Consider the following 24459-nt stretch of genomic DNA (forward strand, 5'->3'; position numbering starts at 1 on the left):
AGGTAGAACATGGATTCCACAACTTTCCCAACCATATTGCCAATAATATCACACTGGATGTAGCCGTTGTAATTATTAAAGCTAAACCACCAAAAACCAACTTATCGAAAGAAAAATTAAAAGCTCTACAAGAAATGAAGTAAAGCAGCAAAATAGTAATCACCAAAGAAGATAAGGGAAATGCCACTGTGGTTCTCAACCAAACTGACTACAAAGGTAAGTTTACCTCTTTACTGTTGGATTGGTCTACCTATCTCCCTATTGAATATGATCCCATCAGTTCCCAAATCAGAACACTCCAAAGGCACCTTAAGAAAGTTACTTCTTGGCCTGTGGAACTGATTAACAGACTAAAACCTTTCAACTCTAGACTCCCCCCCCCCCACTCATATATGAACTACCAAAAATCTATAAGCACATTCCATAATGAAATGAATGTGCCATTACATCCCATTGTGGATTGCACTGATTCCCCCAAATACAAATTAGCCAAACAACTCACACATTATACTGGCAACACACCATCACACATAAAAAACTCAGCCCACTTTAAAGCCAGTATAGAAAACCTCTCCCTCCAACACACTGACATAATGGTCAGCCTTGATGTCTCTTCCTTATTCACAAATGTCCCACTCAAAGATGCCATAGATCTCATCCAAGCCAAATTTCCTTCCAATATCTCAGCCCTATTTCAGTTCATCATGCACTCACTCTTTCGTTTAGCAAGAAAAATTCTACAAACAGATAGAGGGGACAGCCATGAGTTCTCCCCATGGAGCACAGGGAGAAAAAGAAAAATGAACAGGAAAATAAGAAACAACAAAGCAAGGAAACAGGTAAGTCAGTAAAGAACGGAAATCAGGTAAGTGACTATAATAAAACATGCTATAGATGAGAGAGTTATAACATTGAGTTATCCTGGAGCGAAAATTAAAAATATAACTCAAGTAATTCAAAAACAGAAAAGAAAAGTAAATGAAACGGTAGTCGTAGTAGGTACGAACGATTTAACTGGTGATAAGTTCGTTATGAGAGAGGACATGAAAGGGTTGCTGGAAGAGGCAAGAGTGAAGAGTGAGAAAGTGAAAATCGTTAGTATTTTATCTTGTTATGACAAAAATGAATCAAAAAGAAGGGATATGATGGCAAACAATTCAATGCGTAGGCTATGTAGAAGGAACAGATGCAAGTTTTTGGATGTGTGGAGTGAGTTTGAGGGAAGATGGGATTTGTATAAGAGGGATGGCCTACACCTGAATTCGTTTGGTATCAGGAGTCTAGAAAAACTAATAACTGGTATGAGGCATAACACAGAGAATCATCATCATCATCAAATTCCTGCCATGTACCCTCAAGGGGTGTACAGGATATGATAGTACTACATGAAAAAAATTACATCATTATTAACTTCCTATCTACAATTTTCCTCCAAATCAGTCTGTTACTTGTCAAGACTCCAACATTATCAGATCTTATATTTCTATCATCTAAGGCACTTTGTACCGTATCAATCCACCTATACCTTGGTCTTCCTCTGGGTCGTTTTGCTGCCAACCTGGCAGAGAACACTTGTTTTCGTAATCTTTCCTCGCCCATTCTGTTTAAGTGACCATACCACCTGAGATTAGCTCTGCTAATGCATTCCTGGATGCTGACAATGTCAAGTTCTTTCCTAATATCCTTGTTTTTAATATGATATTGCCATTGATGCCATCTGTTCGTGCCTATAATCTTTCTCAGGACTCTCATATCTGTGGTCTCTAGTCTTTGGTCAAGTGTTTTACTTCTGACCCAGCTCTCAGATCCATAAGTTAAAACTGGTTTGAATACTGTCTTGTATACAGCTAATTTAGTGTTCCAACTAATTTCTCTCTTATTCCATATGAATTTATTCAATTGACTTCCCACCATACCAGCTTTGCTGATTCTGTTGTCTATTTCTATATTTAATTTACCATCTACAGTAAAAATCGTGCCTAAATAGCTGAAATGTTTTACTTCTTCCACAGGTTCTCCATTCACAACACAGTTAACATTTTCAATGATTCTGCCTATTTTCATTGTCTTTGTCTTTTTATTGCTGACCTTCATACCATATCTATTACAACAGCTATTCAATTTAGTCAGAGAATCTTGCAGACTTATAGCGGATTTATTTAGAAGTATAACATCATCCACATAAAGCAAAGAACTGACATTAACATCTCCAATTTTGATATCATGTTTAATACCACTTTCCTTCATAATGTGATTCATATAGATAATGGATAACAGAGGGAGTCAGGGAATATAAAGGGAGGAATGATGTGAATGTGAGTGTAAGAGTAAAAATGGTATACAACTGTGTTAATGATAGGAATGGATTTGTAAAGGGAATGTTGATGAGGTGAGAACGATTTCGGGTTTGTGTTCGTCCGGTTCGGACCAATCATGTGTGCAAAGATGTCTACATGTGTAAAGCATTAGAGAAGAATAGAGATCTGCAAGTTGTCCAATTGGGTCAGGCAGACTGCAAACAAGGGTATACTAAAGAACATGAAGGTAGATTATTATGTCTGTACACGAATGCTAGGAGTAGCAGAAACAAAGGGATAGAGTTTGTTGCCTTAGTGAATATGTTGCGACCTCAGATTGTAGGAATTAGTGAGACTTGGCTATCAGAAAGAGACCTATTAACTGGTATCAAGTGTCATGGGTACAGTATTTTTAGGAAGGATAGATTTCGGGTTTGTGTTCGTCTGGTTCGGACCAATCATATGTGTGCAAAGATGTCTACATGTGTAAAGCATTAGAGAAGAATAGAGATCTGCAAGTTATCCAATTGGGTCAGGCAGACTACAAAAAGGGTACACTAAAGAATATGAAGGTAGATTATTATGTCTGTACACGAATGCTAGGAGTATCAGAAACAAAGGGATAGAGTTTGTTGCCTTAGTGAATATGTTGCGACCTTAGATTGTAGAAATTAGTGAGACTTGGCTATCAGAATCAGACCTATTAACTGGTATTGAGTGTCATGGGTACAGTATTTGTAGGAAGGATAGAGTTGATAGGAGAGGAGGGGGCGTGCTGCTAATGATATTGGATGACTTAAATCCAGTTAGAGTTAAGACCTATGAATATAGTAATACTACTAACAATATTTCACATGGCAGTGAGTTTGTAGCCATCTGGTGTGCGGTGGAATCTAATAAGACAAATTACACAGTGGGGTGTTGTTACAGACCTGGTGGATCGATTGCTGGTGATGAAGAAATGCATCACCAAATAGAAAAGGTGAGCATGAAAACAGTAATCATAATAGGAGACTTTAATTATATAAATATTGATTGGGTAGAAGTAGAATCTCATGAGAAGAATGAAAGTGCATTTATAGAGCTGTTGCAGGACAACTTCCTCACGCAGCATGTGACAGAAGGAACTCAAAGTCAGAGAGTGCTAGATTTGATTATAGTGTCGGAGGGCATTTCAGTTAAAGACGTAACTATTCTGCCTCCAGTTGGTGACAGTGAGCATACGGTGCCCACTTGGGAAGTGACTAAGTTTATGAATGTTCCATTCAAAAAAGGTTACATGTTGAACCACAAAGCAGGAAATTATGACCAGCTGAGGAGTATACTGAGTTCAGTGGAATGGGATCGGTTGCTGGATGAAAAGGATATCAACAGTGTATGGGAAGCATTTAAACAATATTTAAATGATGCAATATTAGAATGCGTCCCGAGAGTTCGAAAAATAAATAGAGTAGGGGTCAAATGGATGTGTAATCTTATTAAGCAAGAGATTCGTAAGAAAAGGACGATGCGGAAGGAATACCATTTGTATAAGGATGGCGTCTGTTATGAATGCTAAAAGCAGCAGGCTAGAATAGTCGCAACTGTTGTACGGAAAGCAAAGTCTGATTATGAAAAGAAACTGGCTCTGCGTGCTAAAGACAACCCACAAGAATTCTATTGATATGCTGCAAGTAAAAGAGAGAATGAATGTGAAAGAATAACTCTTCTAAATCCAGATGGAGTCAGAGTTACTGATGCAGAAGAGGTTGTTCAGTTAATGAGTGCCCATTTTGTTAAAAACTATCAACCTAGTGAACGCAGCATTGAGCTCACTGTTACCTCTTCACTAGATGAAGAAAAGCAGGTGTGTGAGGCCGAGGTATTAGAGCTGTTGCACAAACTGAATAGGAATTCAGCAACAGGGACTGATGGAATATCAGCATGTGTGCTAAAAGAGCGTTCAGCTGAATTGATCATTCCTTTGACCAGGATGTTTAATATGAGTCTCAGAACAAGGAAGATTCTGCAGGAATGTATGGTAATTCCACTGCATAAGGGTGGTGCAAAGACCGATGTATCCAACTATCGACCAATTAGTATCTCAGGAGTGGTGGTGAAGATTTTAGAAAAATTAGTTAGGGCCCACATTCAGAAATGGGTTGACAGTGAATCTCTACTTTGCAATGAACTACATGGGTTTACTAAGAGAAGGTCCTGTTTCAGCAACTTGCTCATATTCTATGACAATGTTACCATTAAACTAGACAAGGGGAATGGGTATACCATGATACTTCTGGATTTTGCTAAGGCTTCTGAACAGAATACAACATGACAGACTGCTGCATAAATTGGAGAAAATGGGTTTGGGTTATACAACATTAGCATGGATAAGAGGATGGCTGACTGACAGATATCAAAAAGTGGTATACGGTGAATCTGAATATGCAAGGTTTAAGGTAACAAGTGGTGTACCACAAGGATCAGTGCTTGGTCCACTGTTATTCAATCTGTACATTAATGATATTCAGATAGAATTTGACAAGCGACATACAGTTATTTGCTGATGATGCAAAGATAGGCGGGTAATCATGAATGCTGCTGATATGAAGTCCTTGCAGAATGATTTGAATAAGCTGGAATTGTGGGCATGGGTGTCAGTTCAATGTCAGTAAATGTAAAATCATTCACTTTGGCATGATTACCTATCCACTGTCGTATTATATTGGTGGGATTAGGCTAGAAGAAACTGATGAGGCTAGGGTTCTTGAAGTGTTAATAGATAGGAAGTTGAAGTTCAGGGACCATGTGGCAAAGATTGCAAATACAACTCAAAAGATAATTGCAATGCTCAAACGAACGTTCACATGTAAAGATAAGGATGTTATTTTGCCTCTTTACAAGGCCTTGATAAGACCTCACTTGGACTATTGTGCGCAGGTCTGGTCTCCTGGTTTCCAATGTGATTCTGATATATTGGAGAGAGTACCAAGGCGAGTGTTAAAAATGATATCAGGATTGTAGAATACTGATTATGAAGACAGGTTGAGAATTTGTAGATTGCAGACACTAGCTAACAGGAGAAAGAGGGGCGATATGATTGAGACTTACAAACTGCTGAAAGGGTCATACAGGATTTCAATTTATGGAGGGTGGGGAAAGGACGAGAGGGCATCCTTGGAAGCTGAGAATGAAGGTTGCCAAGAAGGGTGTAAGGGCTAGATTTTTCTCTCAGAGGGTGGTGCGTGATTGGAATGGATTGCCATTGGATGTTGTGAGTGCAAGCAGTGTGAATGAATTCAAGAATAAGTATGATAGCTGGTGTGTGTAGTATGTGGCCTCCCTCGATGAGTCTCTGACTCCCTGGAGGTCTCTCTTAATAATAATAATAATGTCCACCATAGAGAGTAGTCCACTCTCTCTCTCTCTTTCTCTCCACCCTTTTCCAACTTCTTTATGGAGACCTTCAAAGAAAAAGCCTTAAACTCAGCCCCACAAAACCCCACTGTTTGGTTATGCTACATGCATGATGTGTTCATTATTTGGCCACATGGTATAGGTGCACTCCACAACTTCTTAACACACCTAAACAATCAACATCCCAGAATCCAGTTCACCTTGGAAAAGGAAAACAACAACAGTCTCCCTTTTCTAGACACTCTGATTACATGCCAGCCTGATGGATCCCTGGCTTTCTCTGTTTACAGAAAACCAACCCGTACAGTTAGATGCATTCATCCTGCAATTACACCATCCCCCCCCCACAACATTATGGGATTATAAAAACCTTATATAACAGGGCAAAATTAATCTGTTCAGATAACAATGCCCTAATACTGAACTTAACCATATCCTTAATACCTTCTTAGCTAATGGCTAAGAAGGTGTTAAATATATGTTTAAAATATACTCCCAAAAAATATTAAAACCGGTTAACCACAACCCCCCTCCTTCATAACAACGATTACACTAAATCTATCACCATTCCTTATGTCTGGAGCACGCCTGAAAGCTAACAAAAATCCTAAAAAAAATATGACCCGACTACCTGTTACAAACCATATAAGAAATTGGCATCCCTTATCTGTCCACCAAAGATCAGCCACTTTCCCCTAGACCTACCTGGAGTATACCAGGTCCCTTGCAGCTGTAAAATGTCCTACTACGGCCAAACAGGCAGGATAGCTAATATCAGGATTTCGGAACACAAAGACTACATCCGGCTTCACCAATACAACCACTCAGGACTTACTGACCATGCACTAGACACCCACCACAGAATACGATGGAAGAAAGCCACTTTATTACTCTGCAGCAAATATAAATATGAAAGATTATTCCTGGAACCAGACATAGTTCTAAAAAACTTCCCAAACTTCAACAAATTTGGGTGCATGAGACTGCCCCAAATCTGGGAAGTTTGCATACTGAGGACATCAGTTCAACAGCCAAGACAACCCAATTTAGCCCACTACAGGGCACCTTTAGGACCAACTTCAGTTGCCTTCTTCAGCCTCATTTGCTCGTTGTTAGTGCCTGCGTGCACATATCAGTTTTATGTTCCTAGAAGATGGCAATGTAACATTGCTGAAATATAGGAAGGCACTGATTAAAGTTTTTAAATTAATATTTTAAATTAAGGGGATATAAAATCCACATTGTTTCAAAACCGAATAAGAAACTCAAACATTGGAATCAGAGAGTTTCGTGCCGAATATAGTAAATTATAAAGTATCGGCGAACACTAGCGTGAGCTAATGCAAGTGACCCTAGTACGTAGTACAATACCGGACAACTCGTTGCAAAGGTGGGGAAAGTTCAGATCACTATTCTTAGCTATTTTCCATAATGTAAAAACACATTTCCTAGGAAATGTATGCTGTTATTACATTATGGAGGGAGGTCACTACACAGACCGGTTTCAGCCTTTTTTGAGGCTTCATCAGTGAGTAGCTAGACCAAATTAATACCAAAGGGTATAGCAAAAAGAACTTATATACTCTGCTATACGAGTTTCTGAAGAGGTGCAACCATTAAGTTACTTAAATATAAAGAGCTAATAAGCTTCATTTCGGCGATATAAACAATATTTTAAATTAAGGGGATATAAAATCCACATTGTTTCAAAACCGAATAAGAAACTCAAAGATTGGAATCAGAGAGTTTCATGCTGAATATAGTAAACTATAAAGTATCGGCGAACACTAGCGTGAGTTAATGCAAGTGACCCTAGTACGTAGTACAATACCGGACAACTCGTTGCAAAGGTGGGGAAAGTTCAGATCGCTATTCTTAGGTATTTTCCATAATGTAAAAACACATTTCCTAGGAAATGTATGCTGTCTGAAACTCTCTGATTCCAATCTTTGAGTTTCTTATTCGGTTTTGAAACAATGTGGATTTTATATCCCCTTAATTTAAAATATTGTTTATATCGCCGAAATAAAGCTTATTAGCTCTTTATATTTAAGTTTTTAAATTAATATTTGTGTATACGTTGTCATTTCCTGAAAAAATTTAAAGTCTTGAGTTATCAGGATTTTTCTTTTTGTTCCTTAATTTATGGAAATCATTGTAGATATCTCACATATTCTAGTATTTTGTTGGAGATCAACAGACACAGTCCACTTGTAATAATTAAGAAATAAAAGTAGTTTTATTGTACCACTAAATACAGTACTGAGACATTTACAGCTATGTTATATTTAACAACAATTAGTGGAATTAGAGACAAACAGAATGACACTTTATAATTAATAACATGTTCTCCCCCCACATACATTATGCTGCATGTATGCAAGCAAAACAGATTTATTGTAGCACCAAACAGAGTAGAGAACTAAACACATTAGTCTTAACAACCTTTTTCAAATTTTCAGTTGTGGAAAATATACAGTAACAGCTATTTATAATGCGGTCACTAGGTGTGAAAGCAAACTATTTATACACGCAACTTGAAATCAGTTTGAACAGCCTTTGTGATTTTTTGATATCGAGATACATATACTGGTCAATGAATTAGAAACCTTTATGCATATATACATTCTCCATCTTCTTCTCATAAAGGATTAGACATTTGCCTGTACCAGCTTCACTGGTGTTTCCATCTTGCAGCTGGTCTTCCTCTCCGCCCCCCCCCCTTTGGTCTATATTTATCCAGCCTCTTTTGATAGTCAATATCTTTCTATCCTAACTAGATGTTCTTTCCATTTCTCTCTATATTTCTTGATCTTTTCATACACTGTAAATATCTAGCTCTCTTCTGATACTTCATTTTTTACATGGTCCAATTTTGTGCATCCTTTAATTGCTCTTGAAAATCTAATTTCTGCAGCTTGTACTTTACTTTCATTTTTCTTTTTACCAGTCCATGTTTCTGAACCATATAATAAAGTGGGAGTAGCCATTACTTTATAAAATTTTAGTTAAATTTCTTGTCATTCTTTTTTTATTTTTTTATTTGGTGTCGTTTTAATTATCCCACAGATTTTCTGAAATTTCTTTATTTTTGCATCTTTATCTTTTAAGTATGTTATTCTGCAGACAATTAAACTATGTTATCTGTTCAATTATCTTCTATGACTATTTTTGATCTAATGCGACTTTCAATGTTGGATGGTAGCTGGTAATTTGCTTCAGACCACAGCAGCAGCCATCATCCACATCAGCAATGGGAGTAACTTTGCACAAGAAATAGAAGAATATTCCTGTTGTGACATATCAGAAACTTTGAAAGCATGACCTGAAGGGATGTTGCTGTCATTCAAGCCAAATGTAGTCCTGCTCAGTAGCAGAAATGCCATTAAAATGCATTTCTTTAACCACAACCAAGTGTACTTTTCTCAACATGCCAAATAAACTGAATAGAGTCAGAGATAAGCTACATCCCTGTCTAACACACTGATTAATTTAATTTCACTCTCTTCTGCTAATTTATTACCTAACTGTATTTTTGTATATTTATATAAACTTTTTATAGCTTCTACCAAATGTAATGGATATCCTTGTTTTTTCATTATACAGTAGCAAACAAATTACTCCAAACACTCTAATTTTAAAGAAAAATTTTAATTTTGCAAGAAAATAAGTACAAAAATTAAACTCCAACTTCATCTAATAATTTATATGTGCTCCTCTGTTCCTAATAAATTCATTAATTCACTTAGGCATGGACTATACCAATGTAGAGCATATTTTTCTTATTTCTGCATCTTAAAACCATGCTTTTATAATGGAATGTATTAAGTTATTCTTTGTATTTAATTTAATTTCCCAAGTCTTCTTTAATTATGTCCCACAAATTTTCTATTGGTGTAAATGTCAGGAGAGGTTACCTGGCTAGTGAAGCAATTGGATGTTGTGAGCTTTGATGAACTCTTACTTTTTTTTCCCTTTCTTCTTTTGCTTTCATAAGTGTAACATGGAGATCCTGCTGGAAGATGAGTTCTTTGTCTATCTGGATCTGTGGGATCACTCTTTTCTCCAATATTTTATATATTGGTCACTTTTCATCACACTGTCAACAGGCATCGTGCATCATGTGTAAAACAACCCCAGAGCATCCTTTTAACTGGGTGTTTAGGAGGTTGTGGAAGATGAAGAGGAGAAGTCTTCTCAGCCACTGATTTGCAAACATAGGGTACTTCCTCTCCTTGGACAAAGAAATGGTTCTCATCTGAGAATATGGCCTTCTACTATTTCTCAACAGTCCAATCTTTATACACTTTTGCCCACTGAAGTCTCTTTTTCTGCATAGATTTCATCAACAGTTGTTTCATTTTTTATGGTGTCTATGGGCAGTTCTCCATGCTTCCAACAATCTTTGATCGTCTAACATACGGCTGTCCAAAACACGGCCTGCGGAGCGATTTTGTGCGGCCAGCCTGTAGGATTTGATTTTCGCAAGCGAAAAAATTAAATAACAATTTGAACCGAATGCGTATTAGATATTTTAATTCTATCACTAATCAATAATTTCGATGTTGGTTATTTTATTTGGTGTTTTTACATCACTATATACCATGTTTTTCAAATATTAGATGTCCAAGAAGTAAACACTTACAATGTTTTGTTCTAACGTGCATGCTCCGGATGCTCACGGGGAACATGAGCATGTGATTAGTGCGCAATTAGTGTTCTTTTGTTCAGCTATTGAGGTTGTGTCGCTGCTGCTCACTAAATACGCATTGAATGCAGCCCTCATCTCCGATAAATCTTTTTTTTTTTTTTTAATGTGGCCTTCGGATTACCTAAGGTTGGACAGCCCTGGTCTAACAGATAAGCTTAGGTGTTGACAGTTATTCATTACTTATTTTTAAAAGGTATTAACAACACCAAACAATTTTTATCAAAAGATGTTTTATTAACTGCTTATATTTCACTGAATTTCAAATCAGCATCATCAGAACAGAACACAGCTTGTATGTGTGACAATGAGTAAGTAAAACAATCTACTGTTTCACTTACTCAATTAAACAATCTATTGTTTCATTTATTCTTATAGTAGTTTTCAGTGTATATTTTATGCAGGCACAGTCAATGAGAGAACTGGTTTAATTAACTGATTATACTAAGTGTAGCGTAGAGCACAAACAGTGTTGCATGTGCAATTCAGTGAATATTAGTAATTTTTGTAATCATTATTATTATTATTATTTTTTTACTTATTTTAGATTGGAATGTTGAGTATGTTTGTGAAATGCAGGATATTGTTTAGAAAGCATTTTTATACATGGCCTCATGCACAGAAAGAAAATGGTGGCCAAAGATTCCCTGTTCACCAAGTTTAGCATGAGGGATTTGTAAAATGTAGCATATGTTCTATGTATTCATTGTCAAGAGTGAACAGGCTGTGGTACCAAAACAAGAATAAAGAGAAAATTTGTCATAAATGTTTTTGTGCAAGATGTGTGGAAAGTGGGAAAATGAAGTGACAAATATTAATGATATAAGGAAAGTTAATGAAAGTGTTCTGGTAAATGCAGAAGTAGTGAATGATAGTACATGAAAGAAGTGGCTGAAAGTATCATGGGTGATGACGTTACAGTAAGGAGTGAAATAGCAAGATTATACTGAGTCCTTCACAGGACAAAATGAGAGCTAAAGTGACTGGAGAGATTGTGATGTAATACAGTAAATGAGAGAATGAAAGAAAAAGTGAATTCAGAAGGTATAAAAGTGCCAGAAATTGGAAATAAGGAGAAGGTATTGTATGAAGATTTGATGATAAGAGGTTATACTTAATGAGCAAGTGATGAAAGCATGTTTCCAGGTACGAAAATCAAGGATGTTAGTGAAGGCTGTTAGTTGCATAAGGAAGAAGTGAAAGAGATATTGTTATGGCAGAAATAAGTGATGGAAAGGGAAAAAATATGCAATGAGAGAAGATATGAAAGTGTTGTTTCAAAAGCAATAATGAAAGTGATGAAGTAAAAATTGCGAGCCTACTGCCTTCAGTGCGATAGGACAGAGCTGAGAGGAAGGGCCTCAACTGCTAATGAGAAGATTGTGCATAAGGAATAATGTGCAGAGTGATGATGGACAAAAGGACATATGTCTAATGAACTACATTAAAATGGTTTTGGAGTTAGATGTTTGGAGAAAGTGTTGTTCAGTGGAACTTTGGAAGTGCAAAATCAGGGAAACTTGAGATATATTATGGGGGGGATGCAATCAAGCATATCTGGCCACCTCTGTAATAAAATAAGCATGTGTACGGAAATGATTATGCAATGCTGAATGTGATGTCACAGGCTTCTGATATGAATAGTTGGTAATGACATTACACAAGGGTAATTGTGGATACAAGAGGATGTTGCAATACATGTACATGAATGCCAGAAGTGTGTGGACAGACTTATGTGTTCGTCGAACATGTTGTTTATTATTTTAACGGTATAATAGAACACAGAAACTAAGTAAATAATTGATTTATTAACTTGATGCTGATATTTCGCTGGTATTATAACCAGCATCTTCAGAGCACAAAAACACTGTTTGTCACAATACGCGAGACTAAAACAACATGGTGTACATTAACAAAATTGTAGCAGCAACACAAAGACTAGAGTCCTGATTTTGGCGCCCTCTATCTGGAAAAAAAAAAAAAAAAACGCTATCATATATTGCTAGAGTCCTAGAAAAGTGCTAGTTTTTCCTTAATATGACTGTCTCCCAGATCTTCGGCAAGTTAATACAGCCATATTTGTTGAGATTTGGAGTATGTTTTAGGGCTTCTGTCGCCTCTAAGAACAATCTCTCTGATTTATATGGGTTTCTGTGTAGTACTTTTGTGTTTTTCCAGTTGATCCTGTGTGCAGGGGTATCCAGAGCATGGTCTGCTAGGCCCGACTTCCCATAATGATATTTCCGGACGTATCGTTTATGTTCGCTGATGCGGATATTCACAGTTCTTCCTGTTTGACCGTAGTAAGCTTGATTGCATGAGCAGGGTACTTGGTAGACTCCTGGATGTGATAAAGGAGGAATGCTGTCCTTGGGTGAGCGGATGAGGGTGGCTAATTTGCTACATGGTCTGAATGTAGTGCGTAGTTTATGTTTAATGAGAATTCTTGAGATCTTTTCGGATGTGCCTTTAATGTAAGGGATGGTGACTGTTTTGTTGTAGTTCTCTGTGGTGGATGGTGGGAGGGGTTTCTTAGGAGTATTTAGTATTTTGTTTATTTTTTGTGGATTGTAGCCGTTGGCCAAGAAGGTGTGGCGTAAGTGAGTCAGTTCAGCAGTAAGAGCCTTGTCATTTGAACAGATTGCTCTCGCTCTATGGGTTAGCGTTTTTAATATGCCATATTGTTGAGAAGGATGATGGTGTGATTGTTTGTGTAAGTATCTGCCTGTATGTGTGGGTTTTCTGAAAACTGAAAATGATAAGGAACCATCTGGGAGACGTGTGATGAGTGTATCCAGGAAGGGCAGACAGTTGTTGGCTTCCGGTTCCATAGTAAAGTGGATTTTTGGGTGTTGGCTATTTAAATGTGCTAAGAATGTTTTCAATGTCTCAGGGCCATGTGGCCAAATGGCAAGCACATCATCAACATAGCGTAGCCAAAGTGTTGGTTTGAGAGTGGCTGTATTGATTGCTTGTTTTTCCAGGTGTTCTATGTAAAAGTTGGCTTTTACAAAACAACACGAATGCCAGAAGTATCAGGAATAAGGGAGAGGTGCTTTTGGCATTGGTCAGCTTGACTTGGCCAAAAATTTTGTATCATATATTTTTTAAGGAAATTATCATATTTGTTAATAAATAAACTTATTTACTTATTATCCTATGTTTTGCAGAAGTCAAATTGGCATCATGAGGGGAAAATACACTTGTATTAGATATGAAAGCAGGTGCACTTCAGTAACAAAGATGAAGAAACTGGAGATATACAAAAGACCTCAAGTCCTACAATTATGCCACCTACTGACTTTGATTGGGAGTTCTTGGTCATTGGGTAGACTGTCTGTGGATGAGGGTTTCCTCACATAAGGGGGGGGGGGAGTACGATACAACCATATTTGTTTAGGTTGGGATAGTTGGTAAGAGTTGCAAAAATTGACCAAAAATTACAGGCATTAGTGAGGGTCTGGTTAACAGAATATGATACAGTTACAGAGATAGAATGTAAAAGGGTATTGTATTTTCAGGGAGGATAGAGGGAATAGGATAAGGGATGTATGTATTGCTGATGATAGCTGAACATTTTTAACCAACAAAATTATAAGTTGAAGAGGATTTTAGGTCTAGGGAAGATGAGACTATCTAATGTGAGATAGAAGCCAATTGGACAACATATATTGTTGGTTGCTATAGATGGCAAAGCATCGTCAGATTAACACAACAAGTGCAAGCTAAACAATTTTTCCTTTTTAGCCTGTTCATCAAGTGAGCACATGAGACATTTTGTGACCTACAGATTCTTGATTCAGTCTTCTAGAGGAGACTGAATCAAGGCTCTGTCTCCTCTAGAAGACAGAGCCTAGATGGGTATTAAAATACACAATATTTCTTGTATACAACTCTAATCTTTACACAAAAAAATATTTATTAATAATGTAGTAAAAGTCATTACCAGCAACATTATACCATGCAGCTCCATTGGTAATTCCATGAGGAAATGATTCACTCATTTTCCCCTTACCACATGGCAAGCCACGATGCATTGTCTTATGATTCTAGGGATGAAAAAAAAAAAAATTAATATCGATATATATATTGGGGGGGGGGGGGATAGAACATCAACTATTAAAAAGAAAGGATCATAAATATCCATTGTTTTTAATAATGAAATAGTTAAATGATTCTTTCTTATTTGAAACATGAATTCATCATCAAAAGTATCCAGGTGTCTGGATACTTTTGATGAAATAATGTATATAATACTAATTAACTATTTACAAATTATTCATTCAAGACAACCTATGCATTCTATATATGAGGTTATACCATTAATAAGTCTCACCTATTAACTACTTTTTCTCAAGAAGAATAACCTACCCATTTTAAGACTAATAGGTCATAAAGACATATTGCTAATAATATTAATGTTGAATTCGGACATTTAATGATGCAAGAAACAAACTGTTTACATTTTGCAAAAAATGTGCAATAAACCAAAGACTGTGTGATAATCATGACTTTAATAATGAATTCAATAATGAACATTTCCTTAAGGCTAATTCATGATTTTAGTTTGTAATGAAATCAAAGGCTTAGAAGTTACTTAAATGGATTTACTTCAAATACATATAAGATTATTTGGATATAGGAATAATGCAGAAAACTCATTTCTGAGGAAAACACACTTATTTACATAACATTTACAAGCACTGAACATACATACATAGTATTTATTTGTTAAGTAATTTGCTGAGATTAAAGCAAGAATCTCTTTGAGAGTGCCAGAAGCCATTCTAAATTAAGCTATTTCACTATGGTTTACACAAGGCAGAAGAATAATCCTCTTCTTAATCTCTTTAAAAATACAAACATCTTAAGCCAAAAATTTCAATTTCTAAACTCAAAATTATATTTGATCAATTTGATCTACTGACAGGTTTCCTGATGTCATGAAAATGCTACAATTTAAAGCTTCATTTGTAGAGCTTAAATTTTTTTATTTGTGGTTCCACCCATGAATGTTTTTTTTTTTTTTGTAAACCTATATTTCTATATTAAAATGGACGATATTATGGATCCATCCAAATATAGAAAGAAAATTAAGTGTTTCAAAATTTAACAGAGAGCTTATGAGAAGATAGCCTTTGGTATTGCAGTTGCCTTATTATGCATTACTTAAAAGACATGAGCTCTAACCCAGGAGCCCATAAGTTCACTTTTTATTAGTGCTTAAGATTAGCTTTTATTATTATTTATTTTTTTACTTTTATTATTACAGGACACCTCCAGGGAGTCCAAAGACTCATCGAGGGAGGGTACCTGCTTTACAGCTCTATCTCAACCACTCAAATCCACCAACTACAACTAACTGCAACTATACCAACACCATTTACCACCCACCACCACTTGTATTTCCCCAGACAATCACAAACATCCATGCCCACGGCAGGATTCGAACCCACAGCCTTTTAGGTGGAGAGCAGACACACTAGCCACTCAGCCAACCAGGCCAGATGGAGCCATAGCATCCTCCATTTTAGGCTATTACTTTACATTTAGATCTCTCTCTATTTCAGTCTTACTAGGAAAATGATCTTCATCCTCAACATGCCCTAAGGTTTAGCTATATTGTCTAGCTAAGTACAGCATTCATTTGGGTACTTCACTGTTATCAGCAAACAGCTCTTCTTAAATGACAGTGGATGTAGTTTATTGCACTTTTGAACTTTTCAGTGAAAATCCTTTGGAAAATTCTAGGAAACATTCTTTGGAAATATATGTTGCCATCTTCATTTCCACACATGACCAAAAATAGGAGATTTTAATTTAATTCAATGAAAACACCATAGCTGAAAAATATCAAGATATATCTTTATAAAACTGTCTTTATAAAAGTTTTGGAAATAAGTGATATATGATATCTAAAAAATGTGGTAAGTAAAAACATGAATTTTAGTTTACAGAAAGTGGAACATAGTCTTACCATAACTGCTTCTCAGTTTTTTCACCTCTTTACAAACAGTGTAAGAAAGTAATCATCATCATCAAATTCCTGATATATACCATCAAGGGGTGTACAGGATATGATAGTACTACATGAAAAATTAACACCATTACTAACTTCCTATCTACAATTTTCCTCCAAATCAATCTGTTATCTGTCAAGACTCCAATATTATCAGGTCTTATGTTTCTGTCTTCTAAGGCACTTTTTACTGTATCAATCGACCTACATCTTGGTCTTCCTATAGGTCTTTTTCCTGCCACCGGGCAGAAAACACTTGTTTTGCTAATCTTTCCTCTCACATTCTGCTTAAGTGACCATACCACCTGAGATTAGCTCTGCTAATGCATTACTGGATGCTGATAATATCAAGTTCTTCAATAATATCCTCATTTTTAATATGATATTGCTATTGATGCCATCTGTTCATGCCTATAATCTTTCTCAGGACTCTCATATCTGCAATCTTTGGTCACGTGTTTTACTTCTAATCCAGCTCTCAGATCGATAAGTGAAAATTTGTTTAAACACTGTCTTGTATAATTTAGTGTTCCGACTAATTTCTCTCTTATTCCATATAAATTTATTCAGTTGACTTCCTACCATACCAGCTTTGTTCATTCTGTTGAATATGTCCATATTTAATTTACCATCTTCGCTAAAAATCGTGCCTAAGTAGCTGAAATGTTTTACTTGTTCTATAGGTCATTCACAATGCAGTTGATATTTTCAATGGTTCTGCCTATTTTCATTGTCTTTGTCTTTTTAACGCTGACCTTCATACCATATCTATTACAACAGTTATTCAATTTAGGCAGGGAATCTTGCAGACTTCTAGCGGATTTATTCAGAAGTATAACATCATCTGCATAAAGCAAACAGCTGACATTAACATTTCCAATTTTGATATCAGGTTTAATAACATTTCCTTCATAATGTGATCCATATAGATAATGAATAACAGAGGGGATAATGTACATCCTTGTCTCACACCAGATTTAACATTAACCCATCTTCCTGTACTTTCTTCAATTCTAACTGCTGACTTACAACTCAAATAAAGACTAAGTATTGCTTGATATAATGCCCCACTGACACCATATAACTGTAGTGTTTTGATTAGCTTCATTCTTGGCACCTTGTCATATGCCTTTTCCAGATTTACAAAACTTAAATACAAATCTTTGTTATAATCCCATGATTTCTCAACTATCTGTCATAAAGTGAAAATCTGATCTTGACAGCCTCTAATGGCCTGAATCCAGCTTGTTCTTCACCAAGCTGCTCTTCCACAATTCTTCTCAACCGCTTTTCAAGTATACTTGCATAAATCTTACCAGGAGCACTCAGTAGGGAAATACATCTGTAATTCTCACATTCAGTTTTATTTCGCTTTTTATATATGAGTACTATGAGAGCTCTACTCCAATCATCTGGAATTCGTCATCTGTCCAAGCCTTATGAACTATGCAGTGCAGCCACTGTAAGACTTATACCTCCATACCTGAGCATTTCTGGTAGAATATCATCTACTCCTGCTGCCTTTCCACATTTCAAGCCTTTGATGGCTTTTTGTACTTCAAGTATGGATATGTATTCCTGACTGCATGCCAGGTCAATGATTTTTACCACTGTGCTGTCATCCCTGCTTGTTTCATTTAGCAATTTTTCGAAGTAATTACTCCATACTTCAAGAAGTAATTCTTTTTTGTCCTCTTTTCATGTCACCTTTATCATCTCTAATTCCTTTTATAGGACTCTTTCCTCCATTTCTGACAACAGTCTCCAGAATACTTTGCCTTCTTAATTATATTTTCTGTCTTCTTGCAAAAGTCTTCCCATGACTTTTGTTTAGCCAATTTTACACAGTGTTTAGCTTTCTGACATTCTCTGTATTCTCTAAGAGCACAAGCTGACTTATTTGCCAGGAACTTTTGATATGCTTTCTTCTTTTCCTTCACTGCCTCTTTAACTTCCTGTGTCCACCAGGAAGTTCTGATTTTTTTTTTTTATCCTTGCAGACAACCTCGCCACATGCCTCTCTGGCAGAATCAATCAATGTTTTCTTCAGAGTTTGCCACTGAATCTCCAGGGTTTGATTCCTGTTCTCAAACTCTTTCATTTTTTCTTGAATAATCTTTGTGTATTTTAGTCTACAGTTTACATCTGAGAGCTGCTCAACTTTTATTCACTTTAAAACTTTCTTCCATGTTATTCTTTTCAATATGAAATTCAATTTTATCCTGCTCAAGACTAAATGGTTATCACTTCCAATTTCAAATCTTTTGTACACTCTGGTGTCGTGCACCACGAAGAAAACATCATTATCAATAATAATATGGTTAATGAGACTTTTCTTATTCCTTGCCTCTTCTCTCCATGTGAATTTGTGTACATTTTTATGTTGGAAAATATGAACATTTCAAACTGTACTGTATAAATACAATTATAAGTCCACTAACTGGATGTAAATTTGGTCATGTGTTATGGCACAGTAATTTGCAATCTTATGTTCGAGACCAGTTAAAAGATTTGCCATACACACACACACTGCTATAATGGAAGTGTTTTTTTTTTTACTGGCAAAACAATATTTGAAGTGATAATATTTCCTTTCAATGATAATATTAAAGTAAATATTTTTACTTTAATAAATGATTAAATGACTCTAGGTTCAATTGTTAAGGAAAAGTGTTACTATACATGAATGCTATAACAAAATACAGGGTGTTTCAAAAAGAATGACCCAATTTCAAATAATTATATTTAATAATGAAAATGTGGTAGTTACAAATCAAATTACCAAGTATGAAGTAAGGCCTAAAGTTTCCCTCATTCATATCAAGCTCTGGGCCAAGGCCGTTCACATGGTACAAGTCGCATTCATTTGTGGTTGCAGAGATATACAATTTTCAAATTGTGACATTCTTTTTGAAACACCCTGTACTTTTATATGAATCTCCAATATCATAATTTCCTTACTTTTATAATTCTATTTCATTTACAAGTAGCACAATTTGTTATAAAATTCTGAACAGTATGGGCTTGTAATATTTCACTTTCTCTTTACATATAGCAAAAGAATGAAATTATTTAGTCTATTTTTTACTTACAAAATTTGTAGTTATAAAAAGTTTAGAAGAATATGCTTCATGTTTTACTTGTAGAAGTTTCTGAGATGAAAACATGGATGCAAATTTTTGGATGCGTGGAGTGAATGTGAGAGAAGATTCGATTTGTATAAGAGGGACAGCCCACACTTGGATGAGTTTGGTATCAGGAGTCTTGAAAGACTAATAACTAATATGAGACCTAACACAGAGAGTCAGAGAAACTAAATTATAATGGGAGGAATGGTGAGAATGTGTGTGTGTGTGTGTGTAAGAGCAACAATGTTATGTAACTGGATTAATGACAGGAATGAGCATTATCATGGAAATTATTACAAAGAGAGAATGATTTTGACTTTGCATTTGTCCAGTTCGGACTCAAATGCATGCAAAGATGTCTGTATATATAAGGAACTAGCGAAGAAGAGATCTGTTCACAAGTTTACAACTGTGTCATGCAGACTACAGACAAGAATATACCATGCAGATAGCTTATTATGTCTGTAAACAAATTCTAGGAGTATCAAAAACAAAGGGGATTTTTTTTGGAAAATTAAGGAGACAACTACCGTGTTTGAGTAAAACTTTAGTTTAGTATAAACTAAGATCCACTTCTGACGTTTAGACCTTTATATCAAGGTCATCCTCTGGAGCACACGCACTATATACATTCGCCAGAGGTCAGGCCAATAATTGTTGTAACGGTTGGTCAGTAATTTTAACAAACCATTTAGATTGTAGTGTAGCTTGTTTTCTGTATATAGTGCGTATGCTCCAGAGGATGACCTTGATATAAAGATCAAAATGTTGAAAGTGGATCTTAGTTTATATTAAACTAAAGTTTTACTCAAACACAGTAGTTGTCTCCATAATTTTCCAAAATGTATTCGGATCACCGTGTAAGCCTAAAAGAAACACTTCACATCATCCATGGAAATGATACCCACAAGCGCTGCAATCGGTACGCAAGTTAAAGATACGTATTTCCGTCCTGATGCAGAGACAATAACCTTATTCTTATCTGCATTAAACTGAAAAAGAAATTTACATCCGCTAAAGCATTTCGTATATATAACCGCACAGAGAAAGCAATGCTTAGAGAACAAATCCAAACAGCCCGCCAAAACCTAGCAATAACTCAAAATTTGGTTTCAAAATTGCAATCTGAACTATTAAGTATAAATGCAGATATTCTACAAGTACTTGAAAGAATTACTGACAATTTGGCCAAATATATCCTTGAAAATAATAAAGAAAAACTCAAGGCCAAATTTCACATTTTGAAACAATGGCAAACCATGGCTGCCAATCATATGAATCCAACCAATCAGGAGATCTCTTCCACGGTAAACAGCTCCAACAGTGAACAACAAAAAAAGGAGACAAGGAGCCACCAACCACCTGCAAGCAAGAACAATGTGATCAACTTATCAAGCCACACCTTAAATAGCGGCCAACTTGCGCTACTTGAAAAAGGCCTTAACTACACAATAGCACCTAAAAAGGTCAATAAATTGGATTTTATTTACCACAAAGAAAAGGCATTAGGTCCCTGCCCAACAATATAGCCGATAAAATATGATTAGAAACCAGCAATGTTCTGAACAATAAGAAAACCATACATAACAATCTAACAAAAACGGAACTAGCAGCAATAAAGTCATTGAAAGCCAACCAAGACATCATTATAACAAAATCGGATAAAGGCAATGCCATGTTGTCCTTGACAGGTCAACATCCATCCATCAGATGAATCAACTAGCATCCGATAACAGCACCTATCAGCTGGTAAACTATAACCCAACAAACAGGATAAAGAATAAAACAGAGAAACTACTTAAGTCCGTCACTTCATGGTCATCAGACACAGTTAAAAAACTTATACCCCACTATGCCTGCTCTCCCAGAATATATGGTGTCCCGAAAGTACACAAACAAAACGTGCCACTTCGACCTATTGTGGAAGGAATAGATAGCTTTAATTACCACTTAGCCAAGGAATTAGCGTCAACACTCAAGGAATTGGTAGGTCATCCCCCCCCCCTTAATCTTACTTAATCTTAATAAAAAATAATAAAAAATTTGCTTTACTTAATCTTATTTTATCTATCACAACTGTAATAAAATTCCCTTTTTTTTTTTTTAGTTCAACAAACAATTTCAGCTATTTTTTCACTTGGATGCAAGCATATTTTTCTTTCTTTTAATTTTTTGTATTCGTTATTTTCAAAGACTCTTAACGATATCTGCTTAGGAACAATCTTGCCTACTTAGTTATCTATACAGGGTTTTTATTTCTTCTCCTGTTACATCATGATAACTGAAATTTTCACATTCTTAAGTTATCAGGGTGTAACAATATACAGGCCATCTCCTCTTAGAACTTTAGGCTTCCGGTCTAATATTTTCCACTTTGTGTGTATGTACATGTACACATTATTATAATTTTTATATTGTATCTCATATGATGTATGTGTAACAGATGAAATATATATTAAATTCATTCCTTTGTTTTCATTCCATTAAACCACAATATGAACAAACAGAGCACAATAAGTAAAAAAGTTCCTTTTAAGAATTTCCTCTTAAAGTCTATATATTAATAAGGTGGAGGTGTGTGTGGGGGGGAGGGATTCTACCTAATTTGATTTTATACAATGTCTAAAATATTTTCATAAATATTTTAGAGGTAAAATAGAAGTTATCCACAAATATACATTAATTATACATGCTGGAAAAAAAAAGTTCTGCCATTTTTCTGTACATTAGTTTATACTTACCACAAAGGAAAAAAAATCACTGATAGCTTTAAAAAGAAATATGAAAAATTTAAAGTAATGTTATTTTAATGACTGAAGACAAAAAAACATTGAATTATTAACAATGGTTTATGAATTTAAATTTAAGCTTTTTATAATTTTCATTTTTTTTCAATCATGTAAGGAATTTTTAAAAACTAGAAAGGAAAAACATTCATATATATATATATAATATACAGTATATAATATATTAAATGTTATTATATATATATAATATATATATATAATAACATTTAATATACAAACGAAGCCATTTGGTTGGAAAAACCTGGGTTCAATTCTTGTCAGTGATGCGAGGAACCTTTATTTGGTCTCTTTCAACAAAAGGTGAGTTAGCTGGTCTCATACGGAGGTAGGGACTTTTTCATCTAGAAACTCTGGTTTTTCATCTCTCAGAACAGGCAAACCAGCCCCTAAATCTACAGACATAGGACACACTGGGAGGCATAGGGCTAACCACCTTATTCTCAGGACGGGTACAATTTGGAAGGGCTAAGGACAGCACCGTAACAGGCCGCTAGGCCTAATACATAAAAAGGAAGAAGAAGATAGTATCATGCTTCATCATCATCATCAAATTCCTGCCATGACCCTCAAGGGGTGTACAGGATATGATAGTACTAATGAAAAATTTACATCATTGCTAACTTCCTATCTACAATTTTTCTCCAAATCAGTCTGGTACGTATCAAGACTCCACCATTATCAGATGTTATATTTCTATCGTCTAAGACACTTTATACTGTATCAATCCATCTATATCTTGGTCTTCCTCTGGGTCGTTTTCCTGCCAACCTAGCAGAGAACACTTGTTTTGCTAATCTTTCCTCTCCCATTCTGTTTAAGTGACCATACCACCTGAGATTAGCTCTGCTACTGCATTCCTGGATGTTGACCAAGTCAAGTTCTTTCCTAATATCCTCATTTTTAATATATTGCCATTGATGCCATTTGTTCATCCCCCTAATCTTTCTAAGGACTCTCATATCTCTGGTCTCTAGTCTTTGGTAGTGTTTTACTTCTGACCCAGCTCTCAGATCCATAAGTTAAAACTGGTTTGAACATTTGAACACTGTCTTATATACAGCTAATTTAGTGTTCCGACTAATTTCTCTCTTATTCCATATAAATTTATTCAATTGACTTCCTACCATACCAGCTTCAACAAAGAATCAACAAAACTGGTATGGTAGCTGGTATCATGCTTCTTAAAAAGAAAACACAAAATATGAAGATGCAGAATTTGTTTGAAATTAATACTCCTTTTTCTCAATCACCTTGAAGTTTTTTGAAATCTACAAATATTGTTGGCCTGGATGGGAGTGATTAGCATATCCACTCTCCAGCCAAAAAGCTGTGGGTTCAAATCCCACTGTGGGCATGGATGTTTGCGATTGCCTGTGGAAGTACTTGTGGTTATATGTTGATGACATTGTTGTAGTTGATGGAGAGTAGTAGAGTAGGTGCCCTCCCTCAATGAATCTTTGGACTCACCGGGGGTGTTATGTCATAATAATATACTGTTGAGGTGTTTTTTTTTTTTTTCAATGTATTATTTCATGAGTCTTTTGAATACTCTATGATAGTAATCACTTTGATGTCATAATAAACAGTTTTCCCCTGGACCAACACAGGTGGCAGAGTAGATACCAATGGCCTTTTTTGTTCCTATATTGATGCTTAACTGCAAGTAATTCCTCTAATTCCTATTAAAATGTGTACTAGGTATGCATCTACTGAAAAAGCAGACATTTCAGTCTGGTTATGCAAGTGGTTAGCATATCTGCTCTCCAACCAACAGCAGCAGGTTTGAGTACCACTGTGGGAATGATGTTTGTGATTATGTTTATGTGGGAGATGAACTTCATCACTTTAGTGTGAGACTAGTGCTTTGCTTACTGGAGATATGAAAGGGAACTGAAAAAAAGTTCCATGCTTGGTCTCTAAAGCAAGGTATCCAGATATATAAAATAAAATATTAAATATCCCATGATGAATCTGCGATTCCATGGAGCACAGATGTTAATAATAATAAAAGAATAAATCCTTAGCCCACCTACTATACTGTAGGTTTCCAACCTTTTGTGGGTGGGAGTGACAAATTCAATTGATCATGTGATTTCTTGAAAAT

At 35.7% G+C, this 24459-nt stretch overlaps 1 protein-coding gene across 1 annotated transcript in view; it reads right to left on the reverse strand.

Moving 5' to 3' along the window:
* LOC150093582 (carboxypeptidase D-like) overlaps positions 1–24459 on the reverse strand; it is a 506393-nt gene that overhangs the window by 353311 nt on the left and 128623 nt on the right. Inside the window, exon 7 of the mRNA XM_090413049.1 lies at positions 14348–14450. Within this exon, the coding sequence (XP_090269175.1) occupies positions 14348–14450 (103 nt within the window). The remainder of the gene's footprint in view (positions 1–14347; positions 14451–24459) is intronic.

The sequence above is a fragment of the Typopeltis vanoorti genome, chromosome 23 (genome assembly GCF_054136105.1).
Source record: "Typopeltis vanoorti isolate ZY-2024b chromosome 23, IOZ_Tvanoo_1.0, whole genome shotgun sequence".
Classification (NCBI taxonomy): Eukaryota; Metazoa; Arthropoda; class Arachnida; order Uropygi; family Thelyphonidae; genus Typopeltis; species Typopeltis vanoorti.